At 44.5% G+C, this 26,563-nt stretch overlaps 1 protein-coding gene across 2 annotated transcripts; it reads left to right on the top strand.

Annotated features, from left to right (window-relative positions):
- Positions 1 to 16: 16 nt before the first annotated feature.
- Positions 17 to 26,554, top strand: COG4 (component of oligomeric golgi complex 4). Of its 2 annotated transcripts, none has more exons than XM_045533980.1 (19): positions 17 to 203; positions 2,322 to 2,404; positions 3,479 to 3,593; positions 5,984 to 6,158; positions 7,555 to 7,748; positions 9,599 to 9,704; positions 10,241 to 10,398; positions 11,434 to 11,492; positions 14,353 to 14,486; positions 15,010 to 15,128; positions 15,695 to 15,861; positions 16,690 to 16,855; positions 21,126 to 21,188; positions 23,630 to 23,746; positions 24,342 to 24,434; positions 24,957 to 25,040; positions 25,271 to 25,372; positions 25,654 to 25,782; positions 26,010 to 26,554. In XM_045533980.1, the coding sequence occupies exons 1-19, from the start codon at positions 45 to 47 to the stop codon at positions 26,142 to 26,144; spliced, it is 2,358 nt and encodes a 785-aa protein (XP_045389936.1). In that variant the 5' UTR covers positions 17 to 44; the 3' UTR covers positions 26,145 to 26,554. The 2 variants fall into 2 exon arrangements, with proteins under 2 accessions (XP_045389936.1, XP_045389937.1); XM_045533981.1 differs by having other exon boundaries at positions 105 to 178.
- Positions 26,555 to 26,563: the final 9 nt, after the last annotated feature.

Here is a 26,563-nt window from a genome sequence, read left to right as displayed (position 1 = left end):
ACTAAGGGACCTCGCGGGTCCGGAAGTGCCGAACAGGAACCAAGATGGCCAACGTTGATGCCCCTCAAAAGTTGTCAGGGATGCCTTCGCCGTCTGAGGGGGTGGGAGGTGGCTGCTGCTCCGAAATCTCCACCGAGCTCATTCGCTCCCTGACAGAGCTGCAGGAGCTGGAGGCTGTGTACGAACGGCTCTGCGGCGAGGAGGTGGGAGGGCTGAGCCTCCTGTTTTTCTAGGAGGATTCAGGGGCAGGAGGCATAGGAGCCTTAGTCTTGGGAAATCCGGGCAGTGGGAAGCTCTCTGCTGGGAGGAACAAAAAGAAGCGGGAAAACAAAGAAGCGGAAATGTAGCTGGGTATTTGGGGTATTCTCAACTCTTTGCACTCGGTCAGATGCGCCCAACGTTGTTTTCCCCGATATATGGGCGATCTGCACCCTCTCCCTTCAACCCCGTATTGATTTCCCTGGCTCATAGTTATAGTTTTTTCGCTGAGAGTTTATGCCAAAGCGCTCGGTTTTCAGAATAAGAATAATCGGCCTCTTCCATTGCCTTAGCCATTTAAAAATTGTGAAACACTTTCATCTTGTCTAATTTAAGAGAGAGGTCATTGCAGATAAACTTCTTGAAGCATTTTAAGACTTCCTCTTGTGGGGAATGATTTAGAGGTGTGATTTATGCGTTTGAGTTAAATGCACAGCTTGGTAGAAGTTGGAGCTTTTCAGACTCAGGCACAACTGTCTAATCTTGGACAAGTCACTTCATCGCTTCATTCTGCCAAATGAGGGGCGTGGACTAGATTTTAAGATTCCTTTCATTTCATAAAATTCTATTTCCTTCTGCCTCCTTTACTTTTTCATGGCAACCTGATGCTGGCAATTCACTTTAGAATGTCAGTTGGGTTTGAATATTTTCAAATATTAACTTGCACTAACTCTAGCAGTTTCTGATACGTTTTTCAGCAAGATGTGTTTTAAAATTTAGTATCTTGACTTAACATTCTGTAGCTTGTATTCACTGAGTCAATCAATTCTTTGGGTGGAAAATTAAGGAAATCTTACAAACAGAACACTATCAGTAATGTATTTGTATTTGATGACTGTCAGGGGGAAGTTTCCCTCTGGAGCCTACTGGGCTATTTATGTATGTATGTATGTATGTATGTATTTTAAAGTGGCAGGCTGCAGAAACATCCAAATAAGCCCCAGGTCAGGGGGAGTGCAGCCTCCTACCCATTTTTGTTTTTTAGAGGTGCTCTGTTGCCCAGGCTGGAGTGCAGTGGTACAATCCTAGCTCATTGCAGCCTTGAAGTCCTGGGCTCAAGTGATCATCCCGCATCAGCCGCCTGAATAGCATGCCACCATGCCTGGCTATGGGCTATTTTATTAATAATAAAAATGTATAGCTAATATTAATGGCTGTTGTTGAACTATATGCTACATACCATGCTAAACACTTCATGTTATCCCATTGGACTTACACAACCGTCCTATGGGGTATGTATTGGTATCCCTTTTTTTTTTACAGATGAGAAAAGTGGAACATAAGAAGGTTGCATAAATTGAGGTAGCACGGTAAATGGCTTGACTGAGATAGAACTGTATTTATCCCCTCTGGGTACTGATTATGCACCAAGAAAAGATTTTTTTGTGACTGCCACTTTGAAAATGTTATTTTTTTAGGCAATATATTTTAAATGCCTTCCTGGGGTAGGCACTGTGCTAATGATACTTAATAAAAGTTTACTTCCAGGCTGGGCGTGGTGGCTCACGCCTGTAATCCTAGCACTCTGGGAGGCCGAGGCAGGAGGATAGCTCGAGGTCAGGAGTTTGAGACCAGCCTGAGCAAGAGCGAGACCCCGTCCCTACCAAAAATAGAAAGAAATTAGCTGGACAACTAAAAATATATACAGAAAAAAAATTAGCCGGGCATGGTGGCACATGCCTGTAGTCCCAGCTACTGGGGAGGCTGGGGCAGGAGGATCACTTGAGCCCAGGAGTTTGAGGTTGCTGTGAGCTAGGCTGATGCCACGGCACTCTAGCCCAGGCAACAGAGCAAGACTCTGTCTCAAAAAAAAAAGGTTTACTTCCTCCCTCCCGTTGTGATGCTCACCTGCTAGATGGAATAAGATACATATAAGGTAACAACCATAATATAATATGGTATGTACAAAAATGAAGTGTTATCTGTTAAAGTCTGAGGGGAGAATAGTGAAAGGAAAGAAGAAATTTGAAGTGGAATTCACCCTTCAGCTAAACGGTTGGGTTAGATAACTCTTAAGGTTCCTTCTGACCATTCTGATGAAAAGATGTTTCTCTGTGTTTCAGAAAATGGTAGAGAAAGAGCTGGATGCTCTTTTGGAACAGCAAAACACCATTGAAAATAAGATGATCACTCTCCACCGAATGGGGTGAGTCTGTGTACCTCAGCAAGAGCTATTGTAAACTCCAACAGGGTCCATTGGACAAATTATCATTTTTCTTAACTTTCTGTTATAAACTGCTAGTTGATTTTGAAATGTAAATAAGCAATACTTCAAGGTAAAGTGAACACCTAAGGGTATACTTCAGGGGTTCCCAAAGAGTCCTTGGGTCAACAGTAGCAGCATCCCATGGAAACTTGTTAGAAATGCAAAGTCTGGGCCCCCTCTCCAAACTTACTGAATCAGAAACTCTGGGGGTAGGGTCCAGGAATATGTATTTTGACACATTAACTGCCATGGTGAGTTGTATTTAACTCATGCTAGTTTTGAGTCCGGGGCCTCATGAAGAGTGTATAAGTCATATGTCTACCTTGGGAACCACGTGGTGCACAGGAAACTCATGCTGCGATGCTGTAGCATACAGGTTATGTGATGGGTGGCCCCCTGGGCAAAACCGCAGTTGGTTTGTGAAAATCTTACTTCTTGATGTTCTTATTGTTATGATTAATATTGACAGTTCAATTGCATGTAACTCACAGAGAACAAAAAATAACAAATTTTTCATTAAATTAGGAAGGATCATTTTGTTTCCGAAGTTTTTATTCTATTTTCATAATGAAACACCATGGCCTCAAGAAAAAAAAAAATTTTTCTAGTGTGGTAGTCACAAGCTTACCAGGTGATTCTGATTCACAGCTCAAGTTTGAGAACCACCGTTTTTATAGACTTTCTATATTTATTAGTCATAAAAATTGCTCTTTGATCTCATCATCCTCTTAGATTATTGGTTAGCACATTTTATGCTCACTTAGCAATTGAGGGGATCTGTTCTCCAATTCTTCAGCTGTACCTATTTAGGGATGTCTTTAGTAGTTTTAGACCTTATAGGTCTGAGTTACAGTAAAACACTCTTGAGAAAAAGCTGTGTGTAAAGGGAACTGAGCTAAGAGTTGTGGGGAGGTACATAAGAAGTAGAAGACATAGTCTCCATGTGCAAAAAAATTTTTCCATCTGTTACCCTCTGCCCCTGTGGATATGTATGTGCTGACAATGTGTCTCCAGTCCCAACCTGCAGTTGATCGAGGGAGATGCAAAGCAGCTAGCTGGGATGATCACCTTTACCTGCAACCTAGCTGAGAATGTGTCCAGCAAAGTCCGTCAGCTTGACCTGGCCAAGGTAATCCCACTGAGCTTTTGATGTTTGAGTTAGTAGAGAGCAGTAACGAAGCTACTACATTAGAAATCAGAATATCACCATCTAATAGGAATCTAATGTGAAATACCAAAACCAAAGAAAAGAAGACTCCAGACCAATAGCTCTTACAAATACAGATATAAAAACCCTCAACAAAACACTGGCAAAGTGAGTCTATCAACATATAAAAAGAATTATATACCATGACCAGGTGGGATTTATCCTAGAAATGCAAGGTTGGTTTAACATCTGGAAATCAATATAATATACTGCATTGGTAGAATAAAAGGACAAAAACCACATGATTACCTCATAGACTCAGAAAAAGCATTTGACAAAATCCAAGGCCCCTCATGATAAAAACACTCAACAGAGGCTGGACACAATGGCTCACACCTGTAATCCCAGCACTTTGGCAGGCTGACGCAGGAGGGTCACCTGAGGCCAAGAGTTCAAGACTAGCCTGAGCAACATAGGAGACCCCGTCTCTACAAAGAATTTTTTAAAAAATTAGCCAGGCTTGGTGGCATGCACCCATAGTCCCAGCTACTTGGGAGACTGAGGCAGGAGAATCACTTGAGCCCAACAATTCAAGGCTACAGTGAGCTATCATCGGGCCTCTACACTCCAGCCTGGGTGACAGAATTAGACTCTGCTTCTGAAAAAAATTTTTAAAAAACCACTCAACAAACTTGGAATAGAATAGAAGGGAATTTCCTCAACCTGATAAAGAGCATCTATGAAATACCCACAGCTAACATCATACTTACTGGTGAAAGATGGGTTGCTTTCCCCCAAGATGAGGAACAAGACAAGAATGTCTGCTCTTGCTACATCTCTTTAATGTTGTACTAGAGGGTATAGCCAGGGCAGTTAGGTAAGAAAATGAAGTAAAAGTCACTCTGGGCCTGGCAAGGTGACTCATGCCTGTAATTATAACACTGTGGAGGCTGAGGCAGGAGGATCACTTGAAGCCGGAAGTTTGAAACCAGCCTGAGCAACATAGTGAGACCCCCGTCTCTACAAAAAAATAGAAAAATTAGCTGGGCATGATAGCATGTGGCTATAGTCCCAGCTGTTTGAGAGGCTGAGGCAGGAGGATTGCTGGAGCCCAGGGGTTTGAGGTTGCTTTTGAGCTATGATGATGCCACTGCTCTCTAGCCTTGGTGACAGAGTGACTCTGTCTCAAGGAAAAAAAAAAAAAGTCATTCAGATTGGAAAAGAAGAAATCAGAAAGCTAATATGAACCATCTACATAATTTTAAATTTTCTACTAGCCATTTGTTAAAAGTAAAAAGAAATAGATAAAAATAATTTTAATAATTTATTTGTTTTAACCTTTTTTATGGAAAATATTTCAACATGTACTTGCTATAAAATGATATTAGTGAGACATTTTACCTTCTTTATTTTTATACTGAGTCTTTGAAATTGGTGTTTGTTTTACACATATACATCTTAACTTGGACTAGCCACATTTTAAGTCCTCAATAACCACATGTTCATGGCTGCTGTATTGGGTAGTACATGGCCTGGGTTCTGGAACAAGTCATTCCTAGCCTCAGTTTGCCGCTGGGAGATAGTGTAACTCTTCCTGATCTGTTTGTCCAGATTCTGCAAAAATAGCTTCACAAAACACCATAACCACATAGCCACCAACTCATATGTTAAAGGTATTTTTTTTTATTTTTTATTTATTTATTTTTTAATATTATTCTTGGGACAGAGTCTCCCTCTGTCATCCTTGCTAGAGTACAGTGGCATCATCATAGCTCACTGCAACCTCAAACTCTTTGGTTCCAGCCTTCTTCCTGCCTTAGCCTCTGGAGTAGCTGGGACTATAGGCACGTACCACCACACCCGGCTAATTTTTTCTGTTTTTAGTAGAGATGGGGTTTTGATTTTTCTCAGGCCGGTCTCAAACTCCTGAGCTCCAGCAATCCTCCCACCTCGGCCTTAAAGGTTTTTTTAAAACCTTGTTTGTTCTAAAAGAAAAATACGTTCCACATATTTCATTTACTTTGTTACTTGGTTTACAATGTCATATCCCCAAAATATCAGATACATTCTGATTCTATTATAAATTTAACAAAATACGCCAAATATTTATATAAATTATGGATTATCTCTGTTCCTGCCTCCATCAAAATGAATGATTTGACCACATTAATAAAATTGTATGATACCTGTCAGGGGTCTTGATCATTGTCAATAACAGTTTTGTGAGTGGTAGTGGTGGTGTTTGTGAGTTTGCCAGTGAAAGTTGAAAAGGACCTGTGATTAACCAGATTCAGCTCCTCAATCTTCCTGCCTTCTAAAGAGGTGTATTTGAAAGAATAGGACATTGTTTCTAAGCACAAGTCTTCTTGCAGAACCGCCTCTATCAGGCCATTCAGAGAGCTGATGACATCTTGGACTTAAAGTTCTGCATGGATGGAGTTCAGACTGCCTTGAGGAATGAAGACTATGAGCAGGCTGCGGCTCATATTCATCGCTATTTGTGCTTGGACAAGTCAGTCATTGAGCTCAGCCGACAGGGGAAAGAAGGTCAGCTTTCCAAACTGTTGATTTCTACATTAGTTAAAATCATCTATAATCTGAACCGGGCAAACTCAACCAGGAAAAAGGGATCAGTTATTAGAAAGTTGTCTTGTCTGCTAGTAGGCCCTATATAGGTCCTGTACAGGACATGTGATATTACAGTAGTCCCTCCACCCTTATCAGGAGTTTGACTTTCTACAATTTCAATTACTCTTAGTCAACCAAGGTCCAAAAATATTAATAGCAAGTGGAAAATTCTAGAAATAAACATAAGTTTTAAATTGCACGCCGTTCTAAGTGGTGTGATGAAATCTCACACCATCCCACTCCATCCCTTCTTGATCATCATCATAACAACGGTGAATAAAGTACAATAAGATTTTAACAGGCTGGGCAAGGTGACTTATGCCTGTAATACTAGCACTCTAGGAGGCTGAGGCGGGAAGATTGCTTGAGCTCAGGAGTTCAAGACCAGCTTCAGCAAGAGCAAGATCCTGTCTCTACTAAAAAAAAAAAAAAAAATAGAAAAAGTAGCTGGGCCTGGTGGCATGTGCCTATAGTCTCCACTACTCCAGAGTCTTAGGCAGGAGGATCACTTGAGCCCAGGAGTGTGAGGTTGCAGTGAGCTATGATGATGCCACTGCACTCTATCCAGGGCAACAGAACAAGACTCTGTCTCAAAAAAAATTAAAAAAAGAAATTCTTAGCTTGGTATTTTGGAACTTCCATGATCTTGACTCACCCTATCTTTCTAACCTTATCTGATACTATTCACTCATGCATCCATTCATGGTGCAAATATTTGTTGAGCTCCTCTATATGCCAGGGCATATGCTACTTGTAATACTTCGCAAATACTCTTCTCGTCTTTCTGCTTCTATTGTTTTGCTTATTTCATTCACTTTGCCTGGAATGCATGTCCTACCTGTGTAGGTAAAAAAAAGTTCTGCCCATCTTTGAGAGATGAGATGTCACCTTCTCTAGGAAGCTATTCTGATTACTTCTACCAGAAATGTGACTTTTGGGCACCTTTGCTATGATGCTTATCATACACTGAATTTTCTTATAGTTACTTGTGCACACACCTTATCTCTTTTACTTGATCATAACTTCTGTGATGGTAAGTAGGATCATGGCTGATTCATCTTTTAATCATCTGTATTGCTAGCCAGTATCTTTGTTTTTTTTAAGGCTAGTCAAGCGAAGCAGTAGGAGTGGAGAAGGAACAAAAGAATCAATTAGTTGTAAACACCACTGCACTCGGACCAGCCACCAGCACAGTATCTTGCATGTAGTGCTTAAGACACATTTGTTGAATGCATAGTAGTGCACAAACTAAGTAGCATGCACCTGACACAGTACCATTCCTTACGCTAATTGTCATTTTCTCCCCATTGAGCAGGCAGCATGATTGACGCCAACCTGAAATTGCTGCAGGAAGCTGAACAGCGTCTCAAAGCCATCGTAGCAGAGAAGTTTGCCATCGCCACCAAGGCAGGGGATCTTCCCCAGGTGGAGCGCTTCTTCAAGATCTTCCCACTGCTGGGTTTGCACGAGGAGGGATTAAGCAAGTTCTCAGAATACCTTTGCAAGCAGGTATGGACCCTGATTGCTTGTTAGGATAATTGCATGGTCCCCTGCCTGCAGACTGGGGCACTGGATGGATCCAGTTTCCACAGATACTTTCTTCTGGAGATGACTCCCCTTTCTGCTCTTGTCTGGTGGGACAGGACGCATGCATTCACCAACACACCTATTGCCAGCCTACTGTGTACCAGGCATGGCCAAGATTATCTGCTGACGTACATTTATTTCTAATAGACCTGATGAAAGTATGAGAAAATTAAAATGCAAGTTCTCCGACATGTTGAATCACTCTTTTCAAGATGTCAGTCAGGACCTGGCTTCTTTTGAGAGCAATTAGAATTCTTGGTTAGTGTGGTTTTAAGACTTCGTAACCAGGCTTGAGTCTCAAAATAGGGCATACCGAGATGAAGGAGGTAAGGTCACTCAAGGTTAAATCCTGAAAAAGAAAGAGATTTTGGTTACAGCCTTAAGGCTTCCTCACTTCCACCTCTTAGTGCAGAGAAGGAAATCCAGCAGGCATGTGTACATGGAGTTGTGGGTTTTTAACTGTATGGCAGTACATCCTGACCCTTTCCCCGCAAAAAGTCTTTATAATAGAACCCTGTTCTGCCATTTAAAAAAATGAGACATATTTGACTCTCTAGCATATGTGGTTTGTTAAATTAAAAAAAAAAAACAAGGTACAAAACAGTATGCTATCATTCCTGTTTAAAGTGAAAGGGGTGGCAGTAAAGACACATGTCTGTATAAATATAGGTTATTTTTGGAAAGGTTAACAATGGTCAACTCTAAAGAGGAGAATTAGGAGATCAAGAGACATAGGAGGAAGAGCCACTTTTCACTGAACACTCTTTTCTTCCTTTTGAACATTTAAGTGTGTTACTTATTTAAAAAATTAATTAAAAATAAAATAGAGCTGCTCTATGGTACTTTTTTATCAGTACTCTGCCACCTGGGACCTAGAAATGGCTACTACTTTTAATCCATTAAAAGTCCCTTCCTTGGCCAGGCAAAGTGGCTCATACCTATAATCCCAGCACTCTAGGAGGCTAAGGCAGGAGGATCGCTTGAGCTCAGGAGTTCGAGACTAGCCTGAACAAGAGCAAGACCTATCTCTACTAAAAATAGAGAAAATTAGCCAGGCCTGGTGGCATGGGCCTGTAGTCCCAGCTACTCTGGAGGCTGAGGCAGGAGGATCGCTTGAGCCCAGAAGTTTGAGGCTACAGTGAGATCTGATGACTCCACTGCACTCTAGCTCCAAGGGTGACAGAGGGAGACTCCGTCTCCAAAAAACAAAACAAAAAACAAAGTACACAGATTTTTTTTTTGTCCTACTTGACAAAGCACAATTAATAACAAGTCATAATTTGAGAAGATTATTGAAACTGAGGACTCTCCCCCTTGGCAAATGGCAGTCCATATTTTCAGAGAAAAGAAAAGCATTGTTTATACCTCTGAATGGAAGAAAAGCTACCACCATGCTCAAGTTTCTTTTCCTGCCTGAAGCTCAGACAGCCCAGATCCCCTCCAAGAGAGGTTTCTCTGTGCTGCCTAGGCTTCCAAGCATCAAGGGAAACGTGGAATAAAGAAAGCCAATGGGAGGCCTTTTTGGTTAGTTTTTTTGAGTGTTTTTTTTGTAGAGATGGGCTCTTGCTATGTTGCTCCTGGCCTCAAGCGATCCTCCTGTCTCAGCCTCCCAACATGCTGGGATTATAGATGTGAGCCATGTGGCCATCCTGGGAGGCCTTTTTGGAAAACTGAGACATACCTGGTGTGAGGCTAGCCTTTGGTCTGAGAAATATGTATGTATTTTCTACTTTTGGTCTGAGAAATATTTATGTATTTTCTACTTTTTTCAGGTGGCCAGTAAAGCTGAAGAGAATCTGCTCTTGGTGCTAGGGACGGACATGAGTGATAGAAGAGCTGCGGTCATCTTCGCCGATACACTCACTCTTCTGTTTGAAGGCGAGCCTTTTCTCCACTCTAGGGAGACTGGAGACATTTCTCTCTGACACGCGCATCCTAGCCCTTCTTCTCTCCCCTCCAGCCTGATGCCTTTAACTTAATCCTGTAGTTTGCTATGTATTGACTTATTGGAGAATTAACTTGCAGATTCAGTATCTGATTAGCAAAGATTAGTTACAGTCTCTCTGGTATTTTGATCTTCCTTAAGACTCAAGACCCAAACTCTATAAGAATAAATTTAACCCCCAAATAAATTACTGGAAAGAGAGAGATGCTGATTTCCAGAGATGCTGCTATAGAAAATAATATCATTGTAACTTACTAATGCTTTCTGGTATACCAAGCACTGTGCATACTTAACAAACAAGTTTTCTTAGCAACCACTAGCACTGACTAGAATTATTTATATTAATTTTAGGAAGTGAAGCAGCCAAAAAGAATTGAGTTAGACCCTGGATTAGTCCTGGATGGGAGAACAGAATTTATTTTGTGGGAGGAATATTTGGAATCCAGCCCTCTCACTCCCTTCCTTCTAGGGATTGCCCGCATCGTGGAAACCCACCAACCAATAGTGGAGACCTATTACGGGCCGGGAAAACTTTATACCCTGATCAAATATCTACAGGTGGAATGTGACAGACAAGTGAAGAAGGTGGTAGACAAGTTCATCAAGCAGAGGGACTACCACCAGCAGGTGAGCAGGGACAACTACAGGCGTTTTGGAAGCAGCTTTAGCCAGGGACGTTGAGTAGAATAAGTTAGAGGGGAAAAAAATGAAAAAAGCTGCAGACAGCAGAAAAATTAAATGCCAAGTAAAGACTGGCCTGCATCTTGCCCATCAGCAGCTTACTGTGAACTTGAGGTGTTGTTGAGATGATAGTGCCCTCAGTACAAGATTGAGAAGGAAATAAAAAGTACTTCCTAAAAAGAACAAGACAGAAATGGTAGACAAATTCTCAATCACAGAATACGCAACAGTGCCCTCTAGTGATACAATGAGATTTTTATTTCCTAAGGTCCTATTGAGTGTCAAGTAATTTGTCTCAGATTTCCTCTTAGTTCCTTAAGTGCTGCAGATAACGTCTGTTTTTTCAGAACTTTATTTTTCCATTCTTTTGAGCAGAGAAAATAAAAATAGGACATAGAAATAAGAATGGCTGGCCACACAGTGGCTCACGCCTATAATCCCAAAACTGTGGAAGCCTAAGTCAGGAGAATAGCTTGAGGCTAGAAGTTGGAGACCAACCTGGACAACGTAGTGAGACCCTGTCTCTACAACAAAAAAAAATTAGCCGGGTGTGGCGATGCCCACCTGAGGCAGGAGAATCCCTTGAGCCCAGGAGTTCAAGGTTACAGTGAGCTATGATCAGGCCACTGCACTCCAGCTTGAGCAACAGAGCAAGGCACTGTCTCTTTCAAAAAAAGAAAGAAAGAAATGGGAGTGGCCTCTTACAATTTTATTTCTAGAATTCCACACCTAGTAGTCCATTAAAACACCATTAGCATTACTTTTAAGTGCAGTAATAAAGGTGAGTATTATTAGCTTGTAAACCAAAAACAAATCTTTGGCCCATCATCCTAAAAGCCCACCTCTAGCTTGAAAGAAAGGTAAGATTGGTAGGCAAACTAAACCTAAATGTTCTTGTATGTGAAAAGTTTGAAGTGACCAGCAAGAGGCAGACAGTTGGGGAGTGGGGAAGAGTATTCTGATTTTTGTGGTATATTGCAGTTCCGGCATGTCCAGAGCAACTTGATGAGAAATTCTACAACAGAAAAAATCGAACCAAGGTAATAAATCCTTTTCTTTCCTTTAGCCTGTTGAAATTTTAATTGGTAATCACGTATAATTCAGACTACCCTGTTACAATGTGGTCTGTTTTTAAAATATTTTATGTATTACTCTTATTTTTCAATAGAATATATCATACAAACAAAAGTATATATAACCTGGTTCATAAAGAATGATAGATCCTTATCAGTACAGTCATGCATCACTTAACAACAGGGATACATTCTGACAAATTCGTTGTTAGGCAATTTTACCATTGTGCAAACATCATAGAGTGCACTTACACAAACCTAGATAGTATAGCCTACTAAATACCTATACTATATGGTATAGCCTATGGCTCCTAGGCCACAAACCTGTACAGTGTGTTACTATACTGAATACTGTAGGCAATTATAACACAGTATTTGTGTATCTAAACATACCTAACAAAGCAAAGATACGGTAAAAATATGATATTATAATCTTACGGGACCACCTTCATGCATGTGGCCCGTCCTTGACCAAAATGTCATTATGCAGTACATAGCTGTACTTTTGAAGCCCCCAGAGTGACTCTCCTCTTCCCTTTGCCCACAAAGGAAACTATTATCCTGAAATTTTAAACTTTACTTTTTTATAGTAAAGATAATATATGCTTGTTAAAAGATATCCAAACATTATAAAAATGTATTTATACAATCAACAGTTTTATTGAGTATACATTATGGGCCAGATACTAGTGCTTGATACGGCAGTGAGCAAAGTGAGCAAAACAGATGTAATTCTTTCTTTGTGATACCTACGGTCTAGAAAGTAGACAGATAATAAAATAGCTAACCCATATGTAGTGTTTATGCCAGACACTATTCTAAGCACTTAACAAATATTAAATCATTTAATCCAAGGTTTCTTAACCTCTGCACTTATGGCATCTGGGCTGGATAATTCTTTTTTATGGGGGACTGCCCTAAGCACTGTGAGATGATAGCAGCATCCCTGGCCTCTATCTACTAGATGCTGGTCATCCCCCGAGGAGGCATAATTACCCTCAGTTGAAAATCATTTAATCCATAAACATTTTGTAGATGAGTAAACTGAAGCTGGAGAGGTTAAATGACTTGCCCAAGGTCATGCAGCTAGAAAGTGGAGGAGCAAGAAATTTCTATTTGCAATCAGTCTGGCTCTAGAGTTCATGCTGTTAACCATTATGATATACTAAATGTACAATGCAGGATCACATGTAATAAGGGGATGTAACCTAATCTTGGGAAATTAAAGAAAGAGTTCCTTAGGAAATGACCTTAAGAGTGTGTAGGGGCCGGGCATGGTGGCTCACGCCTGTAATCCTAGCACTCTGGGAGGCTGAGGCAGATGGATTGTTTGAGCTCAGGAGTTCGAGACCAGCCTGAGCAAGAGCGAGACCCCATCTCTACTAAAAATAGAAAGAAATTAGCTGGACAACTAAAAATATGTGTATAAAAAATTAGCTGGGCATGGTGGCGCATGCCTGTAGTCCCAGCTACTCGGGAGGCTGAGGCAGGAGGATCACTTGAGCCCAGGAGTTTGAGGTTGCTGTGAGCTAGGCTGACGCCACGGCACTCTAGCCCAGGCAACAGAGTGAGACTCTGTCTCAAAAAAAAAAACAGTGAGTAGGAATAAGAAGTGAAGAGTGTTCCAGATAGAGCGGGGAAAGCATGTGCAAAGGTCATACGTAGAAGGCAAGTGTGGCTGAAGTGCATTGAGGTGGGGAGAGCCTGGAATGAGATGAATATGGAGAGGTTATTAAGAGTCAGGCTGTTCAGGGTCTTGTATCCTAAGAACTATGGAAACAACATGGTATGACTTATATTTTGAAAAGATTTATATTTTGAAAAGATCTCTTGAACATCACTGTGCAAATGAAGTTAATTTTTATATATAATATGAGGTAGGGATTCAGCTTGATTCCTTTTTCATGTGGATATCAATTGTCCCTGCACATTTGTTGAAAATACCATTCTTTCTCTATTGAATTGTCTTAGCACTGTCATTGCAAATCAGTTGACCATCTGGACTCTCAATTCTGTTCCATTAATCTATTTCTATCTTTATGCCAGTACCAATTAGTCTTGATTGCTATAGCTTTATGGGTAAGTTATGAAATCAGGAAATACGAGTCTTATAACTTTGTTTTTTTCAAGGTTATTTTGGCTATTCATCAAGATAGATGAATGGGCATGGGGACAGTTTAATGATGTTTCCTAAAATCCTACCAGAGCTAAATTAGAGATTGGGGAAGTATGTTTTCCTTCACATGAGGCATAGATAATTTTTATTCAAACCACAAAAAAAAAAAAAAAAAAAAAAAACCACACCTCCACAACCCCTTATTGAGCTCCGACAGAATTTTTTCTTTTTTTTGTAGAAACAGGGTCTCGCTATGTTGTCTAGGCTGGTCTTGAACTCCTGGCCTCAAGCATTTCTCCTACTTTGACCTCCCAAAGTTCTGGGATTACAGGTGTGAACCACCATGCCCGGCCTAGAATTTTTTTAGAAACAGGGTCTTGCTATGTTGTCCAGGGTGGCCTCAAACTCCTGGACTTCGGTAATCCTCCTGTCTCAGCCTCCTGAGTAGCTGGGACTGCAGGTGTACACTACTGTACCCAGTTAGCCCTGGCAGGATTTTAGGGATGAATGATTTGGGCGAAACAGTTAAATGGAAAATGTAATTGACAGCTGTCTCTGATTATAATTGGGTCAACAGAGCCAGGATGACCTGCTGGCGGGGCTGATCCTTATGGGCCCAGTAAAGAGGGGGAGCTTGGGACTATGTTTGCCCTATAGCTCTTCTATCTGAGGGAACCTAATGTCCTATTCTTTGTGTTCCATGTGTCTCAGGGAATTGGACCCCATCCTGACTGAGGTCACCCTGATGAATGCCCGCAGTGAGCTATACTTACGCTTCCTCAGGAAGAGGATCAGCTCTGATTTTGAGGTGGGGGACTCCATGGCTTCAGAAGAAGTAAAGCAAGGTAAAACATGTTTCCCATATTCTCTGAGAGGCTGGGGTATATATAGTTGGCACTGTTTGTAATAGTTAAGCAACAATCTCTTACTGTTCGAGATCAGCTTGGGCAACATAGTGAGACCCCGTCTCTACAAAAAAAAAATTAAAATTAGCTGGGCATGATGGCCTGTGCCTGTAGTCTCAGCTGCTCAGGAGGCTGAGGCAGAAGGATTGCTTAAGCCCAGGAACACAAGGCTGCAGTGAACTATGATCGTGCCACTGCATTCCAGCCTGGGCAACAGAGTAAGACCCTGTCTCTTAAATAATTAAAAAATTTTTTTTAAAATAAGAAAGAAGAAAAAATAAGGTATGTAGCAACATGAAAAATACTTATACTTTTTTTAAAGCAGAATACAAAATTATATCTGTACTTTGATTACAACCATATAAAATGTGTAAATATTTGGAACAAAGACTTGAAAAAATGAAAAAGTTGCTCTGTTTCCCTTGGGGGAAAAGTGAGTATTCCTTTCTTGGCTGTCCCCTAGAGCACCAGAAGTGTTTGGACAAACTCCTCAATAACTGCCTATTGAGCTGTACCATGCAGGAACTAATTGGCTTATATATTACCATGGAGGAGTACTTCATGAGGGAATCTGTCAATAAGGTAGGACCTAGAACACATCTCTTAGAAGTGGGGCTTCCAGTCCAAGAAGCCAGGCTGAAGGAAATGGCTGAGCATGTGCTATGTATTTCTTGGTCCAGTTTTGAATATACTCTTGCATGTAAACTGAGTGGCACCACTTTGTATGGTTAGGGAGCATCTTTGGCATCATCATACTCTTCGTATACCCAGTTGGGACTTCTTTCCCAAGGATTACAAAAGAATAGCTCAGTTCCTCAGGGAGCCTACTTGTTCCCTTGCTCCCTGGAGGTATGTGGGTGAGAAGCCTCCAGGAAGTAGGGCCTCTGCAGATGTCTTACATCCCAGGTAATAGATGTGCCCAAGGCAAAGGCCCTAAATATCTAATTTCCTAATCTAGTGATCAATAGAGAAGTGAGCTACTTTGGCAAGGAGGATCTACACCAAGCTGTGACCAGAATAAGCCATGTTGGGAGAAACATGGACAAGGTATAGAAAAGGGAGTAGTGCCAGGGCTAGTGTCACCAGAACCATCTAGAACAGGACATGCAGAACTGAAACGCTCACTGTGTGTTTTACCTTTTGGGTAGGCTGTGGCTCTGGACACTTGTGAGAAGGGCCAGTTGACCTCGAGCATGGTGGATGACGTCTTCTACATTGTTAAGAAGTGCATTGGGCGGGCTCTGTCCAGCTCCAGCATCGACTGTCTCTGTGCCATGATCAACCTCGCTACCACAGAGCTGGAGTCTGACTTCAGGTACAGTGGACTCCCTTTCTCCTTTCTAGGCAGAAAAGTCCTAGTTGTGGTTGATTCCTGAGGCCTATTTGTTTCATTTTTTTCCCCCTTTTTATGATTCTAGTTCAGTTTTACACAGGACATAAGCTCCTGTCCCTAGCACAGTATCTTTGGCTCCAGGCAGCTGTTGATCAGCCAGATATCTTACGGGCCAAATTTCTGTTCCCTGAACTGGATTGAAGAGGCCCTCAGTAATGGGAAAAAGAACGGGCAGTTCAAATGAAAGCAGTTGTTGTAATAATACCACTCATAGTTACCCAATGGTAACTATGAGCTACAGCCAGACACTATGCTGATCTTCTACTCTTTTCTAGTCCTACTAACAACCCTGTGAGGTAGGAGCTATTAGCTCTGTTTTATAAATGAGGAAACTGGGGTTTAGGGAGATTCCATCCCTCATCAGAGATCACACACCTCCTGAGTGTAGACTGTAGCATGCAGAGCTGACTGACGCAAAACCTATTCTCTCGACTCCTAGACAGTACTTACTGCCTTTCACTAAGCCATACTGCCTCTGCTTCATTTGTTGGAGCACAGTGGTGATAACTGAAAGCCTCATAAGAAATAAAGAATTGGCCAGTCTCCTCTGTATGTCCTTGTCACATCACTGTCCTTGAGGAGTGTTGGTCACTCTCATACCCTGGCTCCTAGGGTCTCCTACAGTGGTCTCAAGGATTGGTTATTCTCCCCAGCTTGTGATTCTGGATTAGGGGAGTGGGCACTCTGGTCCTGCTGTCCCGGAGGCCAGGTTGAGTGCTGTCACTCCCCATATGCCATTGTACCCCCCAGGGATGTTCTGTGCAATAAGCTGCGGATGGGCTTCCCAGCCACAACCTTACAGGACATCCAGCGCGGGGTGACAAGTGCTGTGAACATCATGCATAGCAGCCTCCAGCAGGGCAAATTCGACACGAAAGGCATCGAGAGCACTGACGAGGCCAAGCTCTCCTTCCTGGTAAGTAGCCCACAGATCAGGAGCTGGGTCAGTTTATCTTGAGAGGTTCAACTATGATCTCTAAACCACAGTATAATCAGGATTGAGCTGGAAACTTTTCCTCCAGTGTCTATTTAGAAGGAAAATTCCTCCTTAAGGAAAGCTCCTTCTAGAAGGTTCTGAAACTACTTCTTTCTTAGGGACTGATTCTGAGTAGCCTGAGGCAGGATATGCGCACTATTCCCTGCCAGAAGGCTGGGCTTCTCAGCTCTCACCTGGCGTCTATTCCCAAGAGCAGTGCCCAGCTGCTCAGGGGCCCCACGGAGTGTCAAGCTTGGCTCGCATCAGCCACAGAACCAGCTGTAGCTAACATCTGTGCCAGGCCTCCAGACTGCTTCTCTGAGGAGGGGCCCACAGCACGGGTGGGTACCAATCCTTGAAGCCTGCCAGGACTGCTTTTCTAGTGCACATCTTAGGCTTTCAGCGTCCTCTGGCAAGGTGACCTTATTAAAGCCCTCAGCTACCCAGAATGACAGATGTGATGTGAGTCTTAGAAGTTGTGTGACAGCTCAGCAAGGAGAAGCGTGGAAGGGTGAAAGGATTTGTACAAGGCAACAGACAGTTTGTGATGAGCCAAAGAGAACACACGAGTCCTAAGCTCATGCTTCTGTGGCACACGCTATCTTGGCGCGCACAGGAATGGCGCTGCCAGAAGTCCGTTCTGCTCCATCCCTCACACTGGCAACTTCAGAGCCTGAAGGAAACATCCAGTAGCAGAACTCTGAATCAACAGTCTACACATCGGGTTCAGTGCAAAAATATGTACATCCATTTTTCTGGAAGCAGAGTCTTTAGCTTTTACCAGATTCTTAGAAGGTTCTGTGACCCCCAAAAAGTTAAGAGCTATTTCTTTCAGAGACAGAAACTTAAACGTGCTAGTATCTACCCTGCTCCTGTGCAGGGGAACCCACAGTAACTAGTCATCAGGCTGATCCTCTTCCCGTCATGGAAAATATTTCCCCTGGGCATGAGTTCTGTCAATCTGGCGCATCATGGTTGTTGCCAAAAAAGAGGATCCGTTCCAAAAAACCTGTGGCCTCCGAAATATGGTACCTTTGGAGAACTTTGCCAAAATATCCAGTAACCAGTGTCATCTGATCATGAACTGACTTAAATTTATTTTGTTTGCATTCTATTTCATTTTTTTACCGAACTTATTTTCATTCTTTCATTTCTGTGCTCAGAAACATTCATTGGCTCCTTGTTACCCACCACATCAAAGCTAGATGTCTGCCTGTTTAGGCCTCCTAAATCTGACCCATCCCACCTCTCCAGTCCCGTGTTCCACCCGCCCACACACATGCAAAGGCTGGCCAGCGTGTGTTCGCTCTTTCACTGCTCCGTGAGGACCTCCCATTCACACAGGTTCATTGTTTGAGGGCCCAGAAGATAAGGCAAAATACAAAGGTGATGGTAAATGCTCGATGACAGGTTTCCAGTTTTCCCAATGCCAAGTACTTAAAATGTCATCACTGCCACTACAGGGCCTATTTTTTATGTCACCTCGATTCATTTGGCTGTCAAGATAAATTCTCCAACTCTACTGACGTATCATTCACCGTGGGCTGGGGATTAGCCCAGTTGAATCTATGCTTACAATGTCTGTCAATACAGGGGAAACTTTGAAATCAATACCATTTGACCCCAAATGCATTTTCCCCTCACGAGAGTTATTCTTGGTGTCCTTAAATGCCCTGGAAACATTTATGTGTGGCTTTCATCCCTAAGCTGTCATGACAGTGCATTTATTTCTCTGGAAACTTGTGATGTTGGCAGGCTTGTGTTGTGGCGTGTTAAAGAAAGGCATTTAGGCTTATCCATCCACAGCCAGAGTGGCCCAAGCAGCACCGTGGGTTTCAGTATTGACAAAGGAAGCACCCTGGGGAAGGCAAGAGGGACTGCCTAATCTCAGTCCCCGGGGTTCTAGGATTCTCCTTTTATCCTGAAACTCATGACTCATATCTTGAAGATCGGCTCCCCCTACTTCACCCCTGCCTTCCTGGTCACGCCACCAGCCCACCAGTTCAGAGGCAGTGGGAGCCTCTTGAACGCTAATTCCTCCCACACACAGCCTCTAAATGAGGATTCTCAAACCACAGCTGTGCTCATGTGGCACTCACCTGCTTTTAAAAATCTTTAGTGCCATCCCACTGTCCATAGGACAAAGGCCTGACTATTGAGCACAGCACCTCAGTCCCAGTCAGACTCCACCCACCTCTGCCCCTCTACATCTTGCCACTTCCCAGCACATGTTTGTGAACTGACTCTATTTTCCAAATGCCTTTTGGGGTGTTCTGCCATTCTATATTCACTTATATTATCCCCTTCCCAGAATACGTCCATTCACTCTCACTCAACAGATATTTATTGGGAAATGTCTATATATCAGGCACTGTTCTGGGTTCTAAAGCTTCACTGCACAGCATGGTAGCCGCTAGCCATAGGTGGCCATTGAAATTTATATTTAAATTAAAAATCCAATTCCTGAGTTATACTAGCCATGTTTCAACTGCTCAGTAGCCACATATGGCTAGGGACTACTGTACTGCACAGTGCAGATTTAGAATGTTTCCATTATCAGGGAAGTAGACAGTGCTGGATTAGAGATATAGTGGTGAAGAAGGCAAGCTAGATCCCTGCCTTCATGAGCTTTCATTCTAGTGGGGAAGGTAGACAAGCAACAAACCATATTATGTCGGGAAATCTTAAGCACCATTAAGAAATATCAACTAGGAGGGCCAGTTGCAGTGGCTCACGCCTGTAATCCTAGCATTCTGGGAGGCCGAGGTGGAAGGATTGCTTGAGGTCAGGAGTTCGAGACCAGCCTGAGCAAAAACGAGACCCCATCTGTACTAAAAATTAAAACATTAACCAGGTGTGATGGTGCACACCTATAGTCCCAGCTACTCAGGAGGCTGAGGCAGGAGGATCATTTGAGCCCAGGAGTTTGAGGTTGCTGTGAGCTAGGCTGATGCCACGCACAGCACTCTAACCTGGGCAACAGAGCAAGACTCTGTGTCAAAAAAAAAAACCAAAAAATTGAATTGTGTTCTAGCCTTTTTTTTTTTTTTTTTTTTTTTTTTTTTAAGTAAAAGATAGGGTCTCATTATGTTGCTCAGGCAGGTCTCGAACTCCTGGGCTCAAGTGATCCTCCTGCCTCAGCCTTCTGCGTAGCTGGAACTACAGTTGTGCACCACTGTGCCCAGCTTATTCCAGCCTTTGAAGTTCAGCTCAGCTACCACCTCTGCCATGGAGCCTTCCTTGAATGCCTCAGACCAAAACAGTTTTTTCGTTCTTCTAAATGGCCAGAGCAGTAAGTGCCTTAATTATCACTTTTGTCACATGCTACTTTTTACAATTAGTATTCTGCACCTAGTCTATAAGGCAGTTGAGCTATGAAAGAAGGAGCCTTTGGCCCCAGAGTAGGGAGACCTGAATTCTAAACCTGGCTCCAGCTCTGTGGCCTTGTCACTCTGAGCTTCTGTCCCTTATTCTGCTTTATTTTTCTTTGTAGCATTTATCACTACCTGTCATTATATAATACATACATTTGTTTACTATCTGGCTTTCTTTATGAGATATCAACTCTATGAGGGAGTAGACCTTGTCTGTTTTGTTAACCGCTTTCTTCCTAGTGCCTAGAACAGTGTCGGGCACATAACAGGCTCTCAGTAAATATTTGCCAAGTCAGTTGTTGGCTGACTTTAGCAACTTCGCGTTCTGAGAAGTCTCGTTTTCTCCCATGAACTGGGTTTGATAATACTTGTTTTGTGGGGGTGTTTGGCAGGGTCAGTGAGAGAAAGGATGAGAAAATGCCTCAGAGGTGGCAGGCTTTCCGGAAACTTTTCTTTTAATGTCAGACTTTGTATCACTGACCTGGGCTTGGCAACTTGGAGCCTCAGAACTTATCCCAGACCTGTGTGCTTGAGTCATTTCTGGTCTGTAGGTAACAGCCAAGAGACATGAAACCTGGGCTTTCTACCTCTGAGGTCTCTCTGGCTTTGCTCCCTGGCACTAGGCACAGAAGAAAAAGCAAGCCTGGTTCACCATTCTGCCCAGTCCGAGATCTGAGCCCCTTGCCTGATGACAGTGCTGTGGCTTTTCCTTAGCCTGAGTCTAAACTCCAGCCTGAGCTTCAAAGCATGCAGCTGTCAGCCAGTCTGGTGTTGGAGTGGGTAGCACACACCAGTCAGCAGGAAATCACAGTCTTCCTTCCTCCTTCATCTCCCAGGTAACTCTGAACAACGTGGAAGTCTGCAGTGAAAACATCTCCACTCTGAAGAAGACACTGGAGGTATGGGAGAAATTGCCTGTCAGCTTTCAGCAGCTGTAGCCTCCCCAGTTTGAGAGAAAGCCCCATACGCTCATCCTGGTGGAGACAGGGGCATTCCCTGACACTGAGCCACACTTGAGGGGATTCGCTGGTGATTGACATGGTAGCAAGGCATGCCTGGGCCAGTGGGAAAGGATCAAGAGTTCAAATTAGCTCTTCCAGCACATACTTGGCATGTGACCTTGGACAAGTGTCTTAACTCTCTGAGCCTCAGTTCTTTCATCTGTGAGATGAGATACAGATAGATCTCTGTCCTGCCTTACTTTGGGCTTGTGGGGTGGCCTAATGAAAAAACAGGGTTGAAAGCACCTTATAAAAATGACAAAGCCCTCTATAAATGAAAGAGATTAAGATAAGGTTCACCAAGCCCTATACAGAGCTGGTTGCTGTTATTTTTTGAGGCAGGGCAGCAGAGCATAGTGGAAATTGCTTGGGCTTTGAAGTCGATACTCCTGAGTTCAGATCTCCACTTGACCACTGAACGTGTGGCCTTAGGCAAATTCTGTAACCTCCCTGAGCCTCAGTCTCCTCCATGGTAAAGCAGGGTTGTCGTGAGACCAATGTGATAAGCACCTGGTATGTGAGAGGCATGCGGTGGTACTGACTAATTATATTAACAGTTACAAATAGCAGCATGGAGCCGTCACTTTTAAGTATTAGAAAATGAGGGGCCCAGTTCTTCCCTACTCCCCAACTCAGCCTCTGGGAAGGGAGTGAGGTCAGGGTCCTGTCTGCACAGGGGGCGCCTGGACAGAGGAGGAGAGGAGGATGCTTTGCAGAGGAGGCAAGGGCTTGAGGCACCAGCTGGTGTGAGGTGCGGCCTTGGGCTGGGCAGGCCGAGGAGGAGGCTGGGAGCCAGCACACGGGGGGGAGAGAGGACCCAGTAGCTAACGGGGTTACCGAGGGAGGCTCAGGGAGAACAGTCAGGTGAGAGTTTACAGTAGTGCTGTAAACTGGACTACGTTAGGCATTTACCCCAGAAAGTCTTTAAAATGAAAAATAAGGTGATACAATGTACTGATACATAGTTTCTATCACATCGCATGTGTTCAACAAGGTGGCTGTCATTGTTTTTAAGTCACAGCACTTTAGATTATATTCCTGACTTCCTCCTTAACATCAGTCTGTTGGATTTTGTAAGTAAAATTTTGGGAAATGTTAGAAATTCAGAACTGGGCCCGTAGAATTAGCCAAGTGAAAGAAAAGAGGGACAGCAAAGAGCTGAATAAACAATTCCCATAAATCCCACCCCCGCCCCTTAGACCGCATCGCACAGATATTCTCTGTCAGCCCCCTCAGCAACCCTGGAGACAGGCGGGTCAGGTGGCATGATGTCCACCTTACGGATGAGGTCACAAGGCTAGTTAAAGATAGTAAGCGTTGGAGCTGCTGTGGGAACAGAGGGCTTCTGCCTGCCGGGCCAGTCTCTGGGCAGCTTTCCACACTGCTCCCCCCATGGCCAAACAGCACAGACTTGCTATGGAGGCTACAAGAATGGGGGCAGCTCCTGCAACCTAAAGCACGAGCTTCAAGAAGTCCCCGCGTGGAGTACCCTCTACCCAGGCCCCAGTATAGTGATCAGGAACAGGCACTCTGGAGCCAGAATTCCCAGACTAGAATCCCAGCTCCATCACTTACTGCTGTGGCTTCGGGTAAGGTATTAACTTCTCCATGCCTCAGTTTCCTCATCTGTACAATGCAGATAATAATTGTACCTACTTCACAAGTAGGTACTTTTTTTTTTTTTTTTTTTTTTTTTTTGGAGAGCAAGTACTTTAATAAAAGTAAAATGCTTAGAACAGAGCCTGGTACACAGTAAGCACTTAAACCTTAGCTATGATCATGACAATCTCCCTTTGGCAGCCAGACCAAAATATTTAAGAAACAGAAACTGTAACCATAATAGCTAATGTCTCCTTAGTGTCTACCATGTGCCAGGCACTGGGCTAAGCATTTTGTGAATCATCTTATACAACTTTCATGATACCATGGGAGCAGGAATTGGTTTTTTCATTTTATAGACAAGGAGATTGAAGCTCAGACACTTTAAATCATTTGCCCAAGGTCATTGAACTAATACATGACTGAGCTAGGACTTGAATCTAGGAATGTCTACTCTAAGGGTATGAAACAGTTCAGGCATTTATGTTTCTTCTTCAGTTCCCCTGACACTGGTATCCCCATGTTCCCAAGGGGGAGGTGGGAACCGAGTGGATAGCCACCAGGGTAGAATCCAGGTTTTCTGAAGCCCACCCTGGGCTCTTGCCAAGGATGGGCCATGGCTGCTCCCACAGGAAGCTGGATAAGGAGAAATGGCTGGCTGCATACTGGCCTCCTCTCTGCCTCTCCCCACACTCCCATGGCCCAGGCATGCTCGGTAGCCTTAACATGTTCTCCCCTAGAGTGACTGCACCAAGCTGTTCAGCCAGGGCATCGGAGGGGAGCAGGCGCAGGCCAAGTTTGACAGCTGCCTTTCTGACCTGGTTGCTGTGTCCAACAAATTCCGAGACCTCTTGCAGGTAAGCCCCGGGTTCAACTGCTGCCTGAATCCCGTGCCTTTGTGTTACTCTGAGAAGATTGTTAACTGGCTTGTCCTAGGCTCCGATGTGTACAGGAAATGGGGAGGAGGAGGGAGGGAGCCGCAGGTAAGCCCCTGGGGTTGTGCACGTCCCTTGAGACTAAAGGCCCTGTTGGTTTTTCAGCAGTGAAGTTGTCACATTGACAATTCAACATCTGGTCCTCTAGAATCTCCACGTGGCCCCCACGATGACAAGAGCCCTCAGAAAATCGCTCAGAGGAAATGGAACCACATGGTTGCTCTGACCTGCTGCTTGGCCTTACTCACAGGTGCTGCCGAGCACCAGGCTCTCAGATCTCTTCTGAAAGTTTACCAGAACCTCAGGGTCTCATCTCTAGCCTGGACCTGAATCAGCACAGATCTGGAAGGGGACACATTGTTCCTGGCTTCTTTAATTAGCGTTCTCTCTGTCATACTTCTGACAGGGCCTGCAGAATGCCTCCGAGCTGAAGAATGCCCTGCAGTCAAGGGATGAATGAAGAAGAGGGAGCATGTGCCTCCCATGTCTGATGTGTCTCTGCCTTGTCCCTGTGCAGGAGGGGCTGACAGAGCTCAACAGCACAGCAGTCAAGCCGCAGGTGCAGCCTTGGATCAACACCTTTCTCTCCGTCTCCCACAACATCGAGGAGGTCAGCCTGACCACAGGCAGCCATCAAGCCCGGGATTGCCACCACCCCCAGCCCCGTCCCCATCCCCAGCTGGAAGGCAGTGGAGCCACGATGCCCACTTCCTCACCCCTACCCTTGAAGACTAGGTTCCTCCCGGGAAAGTTTGTTCCCACAGTGAGAAAGGCATCTGAAGGAGCTTGCTTTGACCTGACTTACGCTCTCCTTGCCCCACCTTTCATAGACTTAAGAGCTTTTTTTTCCCTTAGCCTAGTGATTTCATTCCTGTAGAACATGAGATGCGAGGGGGTGTAAAATGCCAGGAGCTTTACCATGCTATGTGGGCTACTGCTACAGCCCAGGTGGTTCACTGGTCAGAAATGTTCTTCCACCCTGCGTGTCCAAGCTGGTTTTAGACTGGAAGAGTAAGAAGCTACAGGGGTGGAAGAACCTCTTACATTATTTTCTTAGGTAGAGGTGGGGTGGGGGTGAATGGTACTTCTTAGAAAGAGGCCCATGGTGACCCACCTTGCTTCCTGACTATAGGAAGAATTCAACGACTATGAAGCCAACGACCCTTGGGTACAGCAGTTCATCCTTAACTTGGAACAGCTAATGGCGGAGTTCAAGGTGAGCAGGAGCTCTAAGGATCACCTTAGAGGATTACCCACCTCTGCCCAGACCAGCAGCCAGTGGCTTCTCATCACATTCCTGCTGGGGACCCCAAAAGCCCTTCCAACCCTGGCCTGTAGAAACAGTCCCCCATGGCCTCATGTAGCTGTCCCCATCCCCTGGAGACCCCAGCGTAGAGGCAGAGCGGCTAGGTGGCACTCCCACTGATATTGAGCCTCTGTGTGCAGGCCAGCCTGTCCCCGGTCATCTATGACAGCCTGACCGGCCTCATGACCAACCTTGTTGCCGTCGAGTTGGAAAGAGTGGTGCTGAAATCCACCTTCAACCGGGTAAGGTCAAGGGGGCACGGGTCCACAGCCCTATCCTTTCTTCTGTGAGGAAGACAAATCATGCTGCCACCCCAGGACTCATGTCCCCTCTGTCTGCTACCCATAGGCCCTGCATGTCTTGGCCTAGTCCTGTTCTGGCTTCTGAGGCCTTAGAGCTAACTGGAGCTACAGGACACCACATAAGGCCCAGCCAGCCTGGCCACCCAGCTCTGAGGACAACTGGAAGCCAGAGGGCCAGGCCTTAAACAGCGTAACTGTCTTGTGGTTTTTTTCCCCCACAGTTGGGTGGTCTGCAGTTTGACAAGGAGCTGAGGTCACTCATTGCCTACCTTACCACAGTGACCACCTGGACCATCCGAGACAAGTTTGCTCGGCTCTCCCAGATGGCCACAATCCTCAATCTGGAGCGGGTATGTAGGACTCCCTTGGCCTACCCAGGGAAAGGTGACTGGAAAGAGGGACAACGACAAAATTTACATCCTTGCCACTCCCTCAAAACCATGTCTCTGCCAGCAGCCCAGCCCCGCAGGGCACCTTCCCCTTCCTCAGTACCCCTGCTTTGCTCCTGGTAGAGCCCAAAGCCTTCCTTCAGGATAGCCCTGACCTTGCCAGCGGGTCTCTGCATTCTTCCCCACAGGTCACTGAGATCCTAGATTACTGGGGTGCCAACTCTGGCCCATTGACGTGGCGCCTCACCCCTGCCGAAGTGCGCCAGGTGCTGGCTCTGCGCATGGACTTCCGCAGCGAGGACATCAAGAGGCTGCGCCTGTAGCTCCAGGGTGAGCCCACCTGGCCCATTACACGGCCAGGCCTGTTCTCTAAGTGGCCATAGCCAAGGAGCTGGGTAAGGCTACCTGGCTGGAGGGAGCTCTGACAGTCCAGACTCTTCCATGGCTGGCAGCAAGGAAACAAAGCCTACACTTACTCCATGCTCTGCCCTCGGACCTAGCTGGGTGATGCTTTGGGGGCAGCCTTTCCCCACCAAGATAGGTAGACTCCTAATTCGGTGGGAAAGCCAAGGCAGGCCAGCTTTCTGTGTGGCCCTGAAACATTCCAACAAACACGCTGCCCCTAGCAGCCTTTAGAAGACTTGGGTACATCTGGAGACCTGAGAATTAGGTTTGACTTTGAGGAAAAGCTCTGATGTTCATGATCCCTGAATAAAGACATTCCTTGGAGAGATGCCAGTGT

Source organism: Lemur catta, chromosome 20 (genome assembly GCF_020740605.2).
Source record: "Lemur catta isolate mLemCat1 chromosome 20, mLemCat1.pri, whole genome shotgun sequence".
Lineage (NCBI taxonomy): Eukaryota > Metazoa > Chordata > Mammalia > Primates > Lemuridae > Lemur > Lemur catta.
Note: the sequence above shows the minus strand (reverse complement) of the source record. Positions and strands in the feature narration are given on the sequence as shown.